The sequence below is a fragment of the Scomber scombrus genome, chromosome 7, assembly GCF_963691925.1.
Source record: "Scomber scombrus chromosome 7, fScoSco1.1, whole genome shotgun sequence".
Classification (NCBI taxonomy): Eukaryota; Metazoa; Chordata; class Actinopteri; order Scombriformes; family Scombridae; genus Scomber; species Scomber scombrus.
This window is the reverse complement of record NC_084976.1, coordinates 28,714,626-28,728,362: the sequence shown is the minus strand read 5'-3', so window position 1 is coordinate 28,728,362 and position 13,737 is coordinate 28,714,626. Positions and strand designations below refer to the sequence as shown.

Below are 13,737 nucleotides of genomic sequence, written 5' to 3'. Positions count from 1 at the left end.
AGTTAATATATGGTATGCTTTCACACCAGTATGTGCACAGGATAGAGATATTTACCAGAGACACAGGTATTGATTTTGGCGTTCATTCTTTTGTAACATGTAAAGGTTAAATTGACCAGCAAGCCAACTTCCCAATGAGTCAATGGATTATTTGAGGTAGTTTTTATGGCAGTTGAAGCTGCCAACAGACAAGCCTGAAGCTGCTTCAGTAAAACAGATCTTTATCTCCACTGCATTAACGGCACAGAACACAGATCTGATATTTACTGAAATGCCATCATTGGCCTAATCACATATCTGATATATCAATCCAAACCTGTCATGTATCACTGTGACTGAGACTCAGCAAGGAGGATATTTGTCTCTATAATTTTTTTTATTATAGATTCAAACACAAGTACACATACAGACAGCAAGACACAAACAAATACAGTCTTACAACTTTAAGCGGATCAGTGATCACATGTGAATAGAAATAACTTTATTCTTCCCTGCAATATATAAAAAACCCCCCAAAAAAACACCTGAAGTGCTGGTGTTTAACCTTAGTATTAAAATACTTGCCATTTTTGTATCTGTAGCAAAAAATGACAATAGCACTATACTGAAAAAGTATACATTAAACATAGAAGGGAACTTAAGTTTGCATAGATTCAGTTTGGTTTCCTCTGCTGTTACATGACGGGGTAGCAGGCATATCGAGCGATGCCACACTGGTCGCCCTTGTTGCGTGCCATCCGGATGAAGCCCTGGTCTCCAAAAGTGGCTCCCCAGCTGGATGAAATGAGTAGGAAAAAGGAGAAGAATATGATTAAAGAGACACACCAAGGATTACATCAAGAAACATCATCCATGTGCAAGTGTTTTCAGTGATAACAAACATTTGGCGTTAGCTTGAAAGTGAGAAAATTACCCATTTGAATCTGTTCTTAAACTTTATGTTGTCTGTCTGTTTTTTAAAATGACAAACAGTCTTCTGCTTATTGGTAGTAACAAGTACATTTACTCAAGTACTATATTTAAGTACAATTTTAAGGTACTGGTACTTTACTTGAGTATTTCCATTTTATGCTACGTTGTACTTCTACCATAGACTGTATATAAAATGGATGTAACATCCGTGACGTCACCCATTGGTTTGTGGACTGCTGCTTGGAAGCGAATAGTTTCGGATCTGAGCAGCGCCATTTTGAAAACTTTAAACTTTAAACTAGCGAATGAGACCATAAACACATTTTGAAAACGTTTACTGAGGTTAGAAATCAAGTGATAAGTTGGTGAATTCTCCATTGACTTGTATAGAGACGGAAGTCCTTTTGACACCAAAACGGTCGCCCCCTGGTGGCCTTTTGATAGAATGCAGTTTTAAGTTACTTCCGCGTTGGCATCATTTCAGAGGACTGGAACTCCCCGCCTGATTTCTACTCTAAGCCAGTCTATATAATCTTTTACTTTCGATACTTTTTGCTGATATTACTTATGTACTTCTTAACTGATTGTTTTTCAGGACTAACTCGTAATGAAGTATTTTTAGACTGCAGTATTTCTACTTTTAGTTAAATAAAGATTAAAGAATACTCTTAATTTTTCTAAATGATCAAATCTACAGGAGAGCTGGCCTGTTTTCTGCCTTTGTCTAATGCTAGTTTCTGACTTTTATTCGGTGTGTGTGCTTATCTTAATGAATTTCTCAAAATAAAAACAACACTGTCAGAAAAGTGTTCCAAAATCTCCAAATGAATAGTTTTAACCTCTAAATCAAAGGGCCAATCTCCCTGTTTACACATCTATACCAAAGATAAATGAGAAAATTATTGAGAAATACACTGTGGGGATTGTGGGAACTGGTTATGTTTTCTATGCAATAATTGATGGGAAATGAAACTCCTTCTTTTCTACTAAGCAGAACAAATTATGTGACTTAGCCCAACATGGCAGTCTGTGTTAATCATTGCTTGAAATGCAATGATTAGTGGTCATGTCAGCAAAACAATCAAAATCTGAACAAAATGTAACAGTTGACTTCCCCATTTCACTTCCTTTTTGTCCTCAAGCAAAGCCAGAGTGCCGAAGAACATATGGGGGGAGGAACATACAGGAGCTATATGGACTCAGTTTATATAGTGTGTACTGTGTATATTCCTACCTGTTCTTCACCAGCCAGTAGTCTTGTCCGTTCAGTGTGCCATAGCCCACAGCTAACACCGCATGGTTCACATTCTGAGTGCAGGTCGGGTCATCGTACACTCCTGAAATAACATGATTTTTTCTTTTAATAATGTATTTAACCCAGGATTTATTGAATTTCTTTATATTCATATGAATTTAGCCCAATATACTGTAGCCAATGAATCACTCCTCATTGTGAATTTTAACAACTTGAACAATTTGTATAAGTAAATATTATATCAATGTAAAATAAGTGTTTTTTTCCTCACTGGAAATATTATTATATGTAAATGTAACCTGAATCCTGCAAAAATACATTTTTTCATAAATAAATGATAAAAAACACAAACACACAAAAACTCTTCAGCTTGATGGAAATAATGATGACAGCCTGTGCAGCTGATGGTGATGATGTGTGAATTTACCACTCCTGTAGAAAGTAAATCTGGGCCGTGTTGCGTCAATCCCCACTGAAATGGGTCCAATGGTGCCAATTGCCTGTTTCAGACCCCCCTCGTCCCCCTCAGTAAGGAAGTTGTACCGGGAGCAGTTTGCAGCGCGGTACATGGAGTTGTAGCGGCACTGTCCTTGCTGAAATTAGAGGAAAAACTGGCTTTAAAACTGAGAATTTACACACAATCTATATGAAATAAACCTGATGCTATAAAAAGAAAGCTGTTTAGGCTAACCCTAACCATCAACAGGACCTCGGTTTAATTTCGGACTCAGTTTTCAGATTTACTGATTTCAGTCAAATTTAAGTTAATTTGTGAAAGTTTTAGGAGGCTTGATGTTCTCTCAGAGTCACTTTCCCAAAACTCGATTAGCGAGCAGGAGTAGATGTAGTCTTGGAGTCTTTTAAATCGTTTAGACTGATTTAACTTTTTTGCAGAAAAACCCAATCTGACCCAAATTTGCAGATGTTTAATAACTGGTCATTGTGCCAGAAATAAAACAGAAAACTGAGGGGAAGACTATTGAGAGTTCTGCTATACCAGTTTACAAGAAAGTAAATCTTAATGCTAATTTTTAGCGGAAACAAGTAGGAGGTGTACAGTTAAACTCCTGTATGAGATAACAACGTGGGTGTACAACAGCAACAAGAAATTAAGTCCGACCCTTCAGGCTGTAGACAACAACACTTTTCTCACTTGTCTGTGGTCTGCTGTTCATGTCTCTTTGGAGCAACAATAAATTAATCGGAGCGGACAACGTATTTGTCTTCCAGGCTTCAACTGGTTCACAGTTGTTCATGTTTTTGTGGAGGAGGAGGGCATTTCTGAGAGGAACCGACAGACTGTCCAGTCTCACGGAGGTGTTGTGGCTGTAAATCAACCGAAAAATAAATAAAAACTGTATGTGTGATGTGAAATGTTCTCTTAATGAACACTGTGACCATTGTCCGTGTCTGAAATTCATTGTCTGGCTCATCTGCCAAGAGCTGGAAAATGTTGAAAAAGAAAAGTAAAGTTGTTTATCATGAACAAATGTTATCCTAAAATGCCCTTTTAATTAATTTCTTATGTGCAGGAACAATTATCTTAGAAACTAATTTTTGTCACATTTTTTGTGACTGTATGTCTTTTATATGTTCATATTGTTATCTAGATACATTCTGGTGAATACATGTTTTCATTTCGAAATTTAAGGGAATTGTTTTTGCCTCATAAAAGTGTGAAACAGCATGTCGTTCCAGCTATATTTCGTTAGGTACCAATTCTGTCCCATTCCAATAGGATTAAACCAGTTACTTACGTGTCCTGTGTAAGGGTATGAAGAGTCAGAGTCGATACCCTGGTTGTCGATGACGTACTGGAAGGCTTGGTCCATGTAGCCACCGTTGCAGCCCTTGTTGCCGTATTTGCTTGAACAGTCTACCAGGTTTTGGGGGCTGAGGTCTACCAGCTTCCCTGTTTTCAAGGCCAACTGACCCTCCAGGGCGCCGGCAGCACTGAAGGCCCAACAGGAGCCACAAGCACCCTAGATATAAATGACTGTTGTTACTGTAATATCATGGACACAATGCATGAATCCAAAAGTTGTTTCTCCTGCTGCACTTTAGAAACACATGATAAGTTTGTAATGTTGAAGCCGGTAGAGTTTAAGAGATTAAACTCTGCTCAAAATTCCCAATAACTCTTTGGGAATTTGGCCCGTTGCAGCATCTAATTTAACTTTTACATATTGCAACAGAAGGAAAGTCAAAATCAACACTGTCTCTGGTTGAATGATACTCATCTGCACAATATGCAGTGGTGACAAGCTGAGTCTAAAATGTAGGATGCCAATAGGATGAAATAAAATTCACTTCTTCACAACGCAAATCAACTTTTATGATTTTGTAACTGGAACATTTTAAAAATTCCTTTATCACTATTGACCTTTCAGTACAAGAATATATAAAGTTCAAAACAGTGAAGTATATTCAAATCAACTGAACTGCTGAGCAATAAGCATGTCTTATCCAATTAATTGAAGCGATTTGCAGATTGTGGTTGTGTTTCTGTAAGTTTACACTTCCTGAGCATCACACATTCACTTTGTGAAAATATTATCAAGATTACAAATAGGACGTGTTATCTAAATATTAATTATGTACTGCAGTTAAAACGTTGCTCCGGAAACAGTCAAGAAGTCTTCATAAAAATTGTGATGCAATTTTTCAAGTTCAACCATCCAAAACACAACTAAATTGTGTTCAAATGAAGTAAATATAGCAGAGTGTACTGTACGGTAATTTATACAAAAAGTGATGAGAAAGAGTTCAGATATTTAATTGATAATAAAAATGAAAAGCGTTAGTTGTTAGAGGGTGAGTTGTCCTGTGAGTAAAGCAGTGATCTGGCTCCTCTGCAGCACCAGTGGAGTCAACAAAGTTGAACTGGATGAATGTGAGAAATGAGACTAGTGAGTTGACGACACTGCTGACTTTATCACTGTGAGTCACAAGATGCTTCTGCTGAGTCCTGCTGACTGTTCACTCAGTATGTGTGGGTTTTATTTTTTTACCTGAAACTTGACGCTGGTGACGCAGCCCTTCTCCCTCCAGTCCATGGTGTCTGGTACATCAGCACCTGTGGTGCCCAGAAAAGGAGATGGCCCCCTCTTCAGGTTAGTGGGAGGAGTGAGCGTGGCAAAGGATTGCTGGATCTCCTCTGGTGTCTATGAGGAAGTTGATAACAAATGATTAAATTATCTGCAGCTGGCCTTTATCTATTTGGCTGGAATACATGATCAAATGTCACAAATTCACAAATGCGTGAACCTAGAATGAACATCTATTTACTATAACACTATTTTGCAATAAATCCTAAATTTAAACTTTATAAACTTTAAACTGAATATTGCCAAATAATCTCTGAGACAGATAGTGTCCTTTAACCCGTTAAACAAAAAAACCAAAAAACACTTTAGAAACCAGTTAGTTGATATTTTAGTTTGGACTGAACTCTTCAGTCATTCATGAAGTTAGAATATACTGTAGGCTATTAACTACATATGTGAGCAGCAGCTGACAATCTCAAATTGCATTTTATACATTTTGTTAATAGTTGAATGATAATTTTCTTTTGTTTGGATTTTTTTTTTTATCACTTGGCATCTGGTTGTTGTCACATTGTCTAGACTCAAAGATGAATTGGTTAATCTGGAGCAGGATTTATATTTTTATTATTTGTTAATTACAAATGTTTTTAGTGAGGATTTCTTAATTGTGGAAAAGAACCTGCAAATTCTGGTTTCACTTCCGCTCTCTATAAATGTGTTTCATTAATAATGACTGACCTACTCACATGATTTCCTCTCGATACAAGAGGCAAATGACTCACTAAGACACTCTGATCAGATCCTCTTCATGGTCCCCTTTGTATCGAAGGAAGATTTCTAATGTACATTGTTACTTTTTGGTGTCTTTTGGGTCAGTTGTCTGCTACTTTATCAGTGATCCAGCTTGTACAAAGAAATCTATGTAACCATACTAAAACCATGATGAAAGTAACTATAATACCAGGGCCAGTGTGTGTTCATTTAGAGTGTATAATGAAACCAGAAGTTCCTCTTTGTATAATGTGCTATGCTGTGAAACCGACTTCACACCTAAGAGGAGCTTATAGGAGTCAGGTTATGACCTACTTTTGGAAGTGGGGAACATATTTATGAGAAAGTGAGACACCAGCCATCTGACAGCCCTTGTCTTAATAAAGTGTTATGATGTGATTCTTTTTTATTTGAACTGCTGTGATGTGATTTTGCATTTTCAGATTTTTTTTGTTCAGTTTTATGCTGCATTTTAAGGTTTTTTTATGTCTATTTATCTTTTACCATGTTGGAAATAAGTGTTTTTACTTTAACATGCGATCCCTTGGATGTCTTTAATCCACACATAAATCATAAGATGTTAAGCTTTTGAGCTCAAACTAGTCACAATGTTTCTGTCTGTATCTGGCTGACCTTTCAGCATAATTAATAACATTAAACATTAATGAATAAACATGATAATAAATCAATACAATTAATACAACTTGATTTAATCTCTGTATAAAACAGCAGAGTAACAGCAAAGTTTCTCACCATGTCTCCCATGAAGTTCATGCCCATATCATAGGTGTGAAGCCCCATGGAGGCCTCCAGGTTGTGCTTGGTGATGAGCATCAGGTTCTTCTCCCACAATCCCCTGCGGTGTGTTTCTTCCACCTCAACACACAAACACATACAGAATGAGTGCATAGGGTCAAATACTGTGTAGGTAAATTATAAATCTTGCACAAAAAGTCAGATTATTTTGCAGGAAAAAACATTAAAACAATGACTTTAGTATTCAGCATTTTTTTCTCATACCTCATCCTTGTATGTCTTCCCGTGCGTCTTCTTCCACAGGTCCCAGTGGTCGTCCAGCTGTTGGCTGCTAAACATGGCTGCTGCCCCAACACACATGGAGACAAGCAGCAGGCTCCCCAACATCAGGCCTGTAAACACACAGAGAAAAACATGGACCACATGAGAAGACAGGATGTCATCTCACCTTTGACGAGACGGCTGCAACGCACTGAGAAAACAATCTGCCTGGCAGAGATCAAACCGCAACTCTGAAGCAGACGAAAGGTTTTTGCTTCATAAAAACCACACAGAGAGAATCATCCTTGTCTCTGAGACTGAAGGATTAGTCATAAAAAAACTTAACTTCAATGTAAATAAGATACAGATGTCTACTTACTGTTTGTGCTTACACCTTGGAAATTTGGAAGAGATGCATAAACCTCATTTTTTTATAAGAAAAAAATCACAGAGTACACAACAGAAACCCAACTTTACTCTCTGAATGTCTTACTTAAATGCGTACCTGGATACTCTGAAACATTTAGCTTTTTGGCTATTTGGCTGTGGCTATCGGGTTTTTTTAAGTAAGAAAACTAGCCAGCTTACTTTTATATGTTATTGTGCTTTGAATTTGGAAAATCAGCATTCTAGCTAAACTAGATCATTTAACATTATTCATTTGCATATTTTCAGTGCTAACCTACAGTTGCTGCCTTGTCTTTACACTATAAACTTTTACCTGACTGTAACTACATGTCAGAACAAACAAAGCACTTTAGTGGCTTCAGATGCCAACATTAAACTCAACCAATTCAATTTAATTTTATTTATATGGCGTCAAAACGCAACAGAAGTCTAAACTGCACTCCTTATTTTACAGACACCCAACATTCCCACGAGCTGTACTAGGTGACAACGGTAAAAGAAACTCGCCTTCGACAAGAAGAAATGTCAAATAGAAGCAGTTGTGTTTAGAGAGAAAGACGGAAGTGGAGAAAGGAGGGAGAGACAAAGAGAAGCAACAATAATAATAATAGACAAATGACTCATAAGAAGCTTTACGTCCAAACTTAGCTGTAGCTAAACATAGTTGTAAAGTCATGATGTTTCTGAACAATTAGTAAACATCATTTTCTCAGAGTCAGGAGTTCAAAATGTGTTTTTACTAGTTTTGGTTAGGTTATGATTTTTTTTTTCAGTAGTTGCCACATAATTAACATATCTAACAAATATTTAGCCATATAAAGAAGCACAAAACTGAATTTGAGTCTGTGTACAGGGTTGCAGCATGTTGAGGAAGTGGTTTTCAAGTGTGTTGCAGGTAAGGTGTCTCTGCCAGTCAGTTGAGTAAGAAATCTGCCGCAACACATCAACAACATCATGGTTGAGCAAAGGTACACATAACACATAACACATAACACGCACAAACACACACATAAACATAAAAAAACAAACATTAAAGAAAAAACATGACGGTTCATAAATCAAGAATCATGTAACAACATTAATAATATGCATTACACGACTATTGTATTCCAGTAAGCCACTAGTTTCCAGAGAAAGAGAGAAGAGAGTAGATAAATTCATTAAAAAAAAGGAAATGGGAACTTTTTAATGAGATGGGATTCACCCTGAGGTTAATGCACCACTCTGTAATAAGTCATACGGTGAATGAAGAAAAATGCATTGCCAGATTTTCATGAAATATGTGTTGGGGGTCGTTAATCCACTGGAATCAACTTCCAACTGAAATATTGATAAATGTTTCCTTTAGTCTAAATCTCTTCATTGAATTCAATAAGTAGCCTACTCACAATCCACCCTATCAAATGCCTTTTTGGTTCTACTACTAGATTACTGCTTAACCTTTAATAACCGTTGCATGGGAGTGTCTGTTAATCATAAATCCTGTTTGGATAAAAAATGTCTTCAACCTGGTAACAAATACCGTGGCCAGTGTTTTACAATCTACTCTGATCAGACTAATTGATCTTTATGAGGAACAGCTGTCAGGTGGTTTGTTCTTTGTAAGTATTAAAGATATATGAGCAAGATTAAAAGTAGGAGAGAGAAAGCCATTTATGAAACATATTGGTTGACTGCTTGTAGAACTCTATAGAACCATATAAAACTGGTGCCTCCCCCCTTGTAAGTTCCCAACAGCTACTTCCTGTTCAGTAATTGGTCAGCATTTGGTTGGCCTTGCATCATCAGGCAGGTGACTGTAACTGAGGGAAGAACTCTATTTACATTCCAGTGTTTATAGTTTACTTAAAAATCCTTCATCATTTGGATAACTTGTTTCATTTCAAAGTGTCTTACACCATTTTTTTCTGAGAGTGAAGATATCATATTATCTTTCTTTTGGCCTTTGACTTAACGCGCCAGTAGCATTCCTAATTAGTTGATTTATACAAAAGAAGGGTGAGCAAATTTCTGTTGGGTTATCTTGGTAGGTGAAGTTTTAAATAGAATTTCTAGTTTATTTATTATATCTTCTACCTGTGCCTTTAAGGTTTTTTATTCTCTCTTGGCAGATGTGTATGAAATAATAGCCCCCCTTCATAAAGGCTTTGACCGTTTCCCATAAAATGAATGCAGATGTGTCTGGAGTTCAGTTAGCAGATAACAAAATGTCCCACTGTTGCTTTAGGTATATTAAAAATGAAGAATCATTGAGCAAAATAGGATTAAGATGTCTGGACAGACGGTCAAAATATGGAGGGTCTCACTATATTGAATTAATCCTACAGATGATCTAAGATAGGTCTTGACACAAATAAGTAATCATTTCTTGAATAGTGTTTATGTGGATATGAACATAATGTATAATCCTTTCTTTGGGGTTTATTGTCCTCCATGTCTCCAGCAATCCTAGTCCAGAACATACTTCCTTTGTTGCCTTTGACATTTTTGGAGGTGCCAGTTGTTTGTGTGGATTATAATCCATTACTATGTCCAAGCCACAATTGAAGTCACCCTCAAAGATTACATAATCATTGGGTATGGATGAGACATATGCCAGAATTCTAGAGAAAAATACCCAATCAAATACAGCTGAAGCATAAACAAAACCTATTAACAGACTCCCCCCAAAAAGAAACCTGCTCCTATAATATATATATCCCCTTTTTTTAAATCAGTGGTGAAGTTGAGATTTTTAAAACCAATGTTGCTCTTAGAGTCATGTGAGGAATAAGAACCTGTCCAACCCGTCTGCTCGTAAGTGTTCAGTGTCTATTAAATGTATCTCTTGTAGCTTCGTTATTGCAGATTTATCTTTCTTTAGCTCTGGTTAAAGAGTTAAGCCTTTTACCTCCACTGTTCATTAATAATGAGTACGTTTGGTCTTTAGTACACCTGTCTGTGCCTTCTGGGTTTCTGAGTATGTCCGAATGAAAAAGAAAAAAAATATCTATCATCTATCATCTATCATCTAAAACACATAAACACAATTCAAGGGTATTTCAATGGTATTTAAATAAATACTCTGCTTGCCATTGGATTACACAGTGGAAGCATAAGCTGCCGTCGTCTTTCAGTTTTCTTTCGTCTATCAAAACACATCCCTAGACAGTCTGTCCTGCCACCAGATATGTGGACCAAAATGTTAGAACAAGGTAGATGTAATATCAGTTAACTACTAATGATGTAATGAGTCTGGTTTGTCAGGTCTTGGGTCAGTTACAGTGTAGTGTGTGTTTCACCTGATCTACTGAACAACTTCACACATAACCTGGAAATATAATCAAAACTTGTTTTTATCTGTAATGTTCTAGCTGTTCTATAATTTTCCTTTTACCCATTTTGTCATTATTCTGCCCTCTTTAGGTGTAACTGACTGGCTGGTTTGGTACAGTATATATTGTGATATGGTCTTTTCCTGGTTTTAAAGGCTGAACTCTTATTTGCATTTTACCTGCTTTGTCATTATATCCACAATACCGATGATTATTAATCTATTTGTGTAAATATTTTGTGAAAGCACCAACAATCATCCCTATAATATTGTTGCGATATCAATATCGAGGTATTTGGTCAAAAATATTGTGATATTTGATTTTATCTATATCGCCCAGCTCTGAAAACTAGTGTCACTTGTTCCCTAACTGCCTCTTTAGAAACTGCGCTTATCTATGTTTTTTACATACTTAACTCTGAGACTAAACCACCAACACACATATATTTATGCGTGGCTCTCAGTAATACAAGGATAAATTGAGTATCTGTCCATAAAAGCCTAATACTGGACTTAATCCGAAGAAAATGACCTGATTACTTTTGTGCATTTTAATTAGTCATCTCAGAAATACTAATGCGTCAGGCCTATAATAAAGGTGTTCAATAAGGTTTTTAGAGACACTAAAATACACCGTATTAATATAAAGTTGTCCTAAAGTCATGTTTGCCACCTCACCCACACTATATATATAGCTGTAATGACGTTATAGCAGCATAATTATGTTTTTCCGTCACTTGATAAACTACACCTGCGGAGAAGCCGATTATAAAACAGAAAAACGAAAGTAAAATCAAACATATAGGCTACAATTATGTTTTCACTGTCTTCCCCGTTCTAAATCATGAACACAAAAAGCATCATGTTGTATTAAAACTGTAAATTAATTGAGGAAGAAGGTTGAACTTGCCTTGATCAGTCGGACGCATCGTCGCTTCTTTGTTCAATCCACTGCGAGTGACTTTTCCTGGTTTGTAGGCTATTTATCAAGAAAATGTCACATGATGTGTCGCAGCTCTTCCTCTTTAGAAACAGAAAGCTAAGCGTGTGTTTGGTAATCACAATGAGAAAATTGCGCACAATGCTTTCATCAACAACCAAAGAAAAAGAGGAAACACTGAATGTATTAAACTGACTGAGACATTCATTTCGAAAGACTAAAAACAAAAATGAGAAAAAAATGAGAACATATGAGTTTTTAGCTGGTGATTAAATAGAGGCTAAATGCATTAAAAGCAAACAACCAACACGCTTAAAAACAACAAAATCAAACACACACAAAAGTATATGTTTCAAAAAGTTTACAGCCTCACTAGTGGAGCCTACAGGCTGAAATATGAATTACACCTCAAAATAAATTAATGCGCACAGGATAATTTAATGCATATTATTTTCTAACACACAACCCTTCAACTTCTTATGCACACAGCCAGCATAAAATGGAGGTAACTCAGCTAATCAAGGCTTGGTTTCACCTCAGAGTGTCATATAAAATTCAATTATTGTTGTAAATAAAGGAAGAAACTAAAGAAAATCAATTTATTAACAATTCAAAAACTGAAGATTTTATTTATTTACATTATTGACTTTGGTGGCTTAGAAAATGGGAAACACTAACCCTTTATTAATGACTTATAATCATTTATAACTGCAGACATAATGATTTAGTAGAAAGTGTGAAACATTTAACCCTTCTTTTAATGATTCACAATATAAGTTCAACGTTTTGGAGGTGGGCCTGGCTTCGCTCTAACAAATCCTGATGATCTACTTTGTTCAGGGACAAACACAAAGACTATCCAGTGTGACTGCAGTTGCAATATTTTCAAGCCTGTTAAAAATACTTTGTAGTTGTTGTGAAAGTTATAAACTGGAACTGTTGCAGATGTTTTACTTTATCCCACTGAAACATTCAATGAGCTATGTTGCCCGTTTTGTGTTTTAGCTTAACCCAAAACAAGATTTAGTAATAAGTTATTGGATGTTTTGGATAATAAATAACTGCTTAATAGTCACAATCACTGATCAGTCATCAGTCCTGCAGTTATAAATAATTATGAGTCATTAATAAAGGGTTAAATGTTAAAAAAACATAGTAATTTATAGTAAATGATCTTGTTTGCACAATATAATAATTTGTATAATAGCTTTCACCATTTCAGACTTAATAAACTGATTATTTAGCCATGAAAAGAAGTGTCTAATCATTTTAGCAGCTTACATTTCTTAGTTAAATACCTTACAGTCATTGAGATTTTGAGTTACACTGCGTGCACAGTCAAACGTGAATAATGGGAAAGCTCAGCAGAATATGTAACAGAATATATATGAATATATAACTTCTTGTGCAGCCGTGGAAATGTTGGGATATCCCATGGTGCAACAGGAAAGGTCATGAGGTCACTGAAAACGAATGCTGCAAATGTCTTGGAAATCCAAACAGTGTGTTGCCGTTTGTTGTTCTGGACCAAAGTGTTGGTCAGGTAGTTATGACCTGTCAGGAGGCTGGATGAAAGGTCAAGAGGTCACCATGTTTAATGGCCGTCTGCCAGATGTTGTAGGTGTTTGTGTGGATTAAAGAGTTTGATGGACGGATAGAAGAACCTGTTCTGCTGCTAGATGAGTCAGTAAGAAGCTTAAAATGACACATTTGTAAATTGCTGAAAATAAACGTACAGTGCTTTATTACTCTGTATCATTTGGTTATGGCCTCTGATATATAATATTTATATGTTTTGTTTCACATATTTATACAATCATGACATTATGCTTCTATAGCCGCCTTCCTACTGCATGATACCAAAATACTGTATACACAGGTCTATACATCATTTTAGATTTATAGATTTTTACATAATTCGGGACTACAAAATATTATTCATATTATCAACTGTAACATTTATAAGATATATTGTGAGGATTAGCAAATAGTTTAGTTTTCTGGACTTGATTCACAATGTTTATGCCAAAATCTATTCTTGTCAGGAGGAGAAATCAGAAGGTTTTTTGGAACA

The 13,737-nt window shown here is 36.1% G+C and overlaps 1 protein-coding gene across 1 annotated transcript; it reads right to left on the bottom strand.

Annotated features, from left to right (window-relative positions):
- Positions 1-364: 364 nt before the first annotated feature.
- LOC133984094 (cathepsin S-like) lies at positions 365-11,684 on the bottom strand. Its single transcript, XM_062423352.1, has 8 exons — positions 11,634-11,684; positions 7,006-7,133; positions 6,739-6,861; positions 5,179-5,331; positions 3,925-4,149; positions 2,595-2,760; positions 2,147-2,249; positions 365-774 (listed from the first exon to the last, which is right to left on the bottom strand). The coding sequence occupies exons 1-8, from the start codon at positions 11,650-11,652 to the stop codon at positions 675-677; spliced, it is 1,017 nt and encodes a 338-aa protein (XP_062279336.1). The 5' UTR covers positions 11,653-11,684; the 3' UTR covers positions 365-674.
- Between the last annotated feature and the right edge of the window lie 2,053 nt (positions 11,685-13,737).

What these genes read in the sequence shown, in the direction of transcription:
- LOC133984094 (XM_062423352.1), bottom strand. An exon ending in GGAAGACATACAAGGATGAG is followed by an intron (nt 6,862 to 7,005) that starts GTATGAGAAAAA and finishes TTGTGTGTTGAG; the next exon opens with GTGGAAGAAACACACCGCAG. An exon ending in TACTGGCTGGTGAAGAACAG is followed by an intron (nt 775 to 2,146) that starts GTAGGAATATAC and finishes CATTTCATCCAG; the next exon opens with CTGGGGAGCCACTTTTGGAG.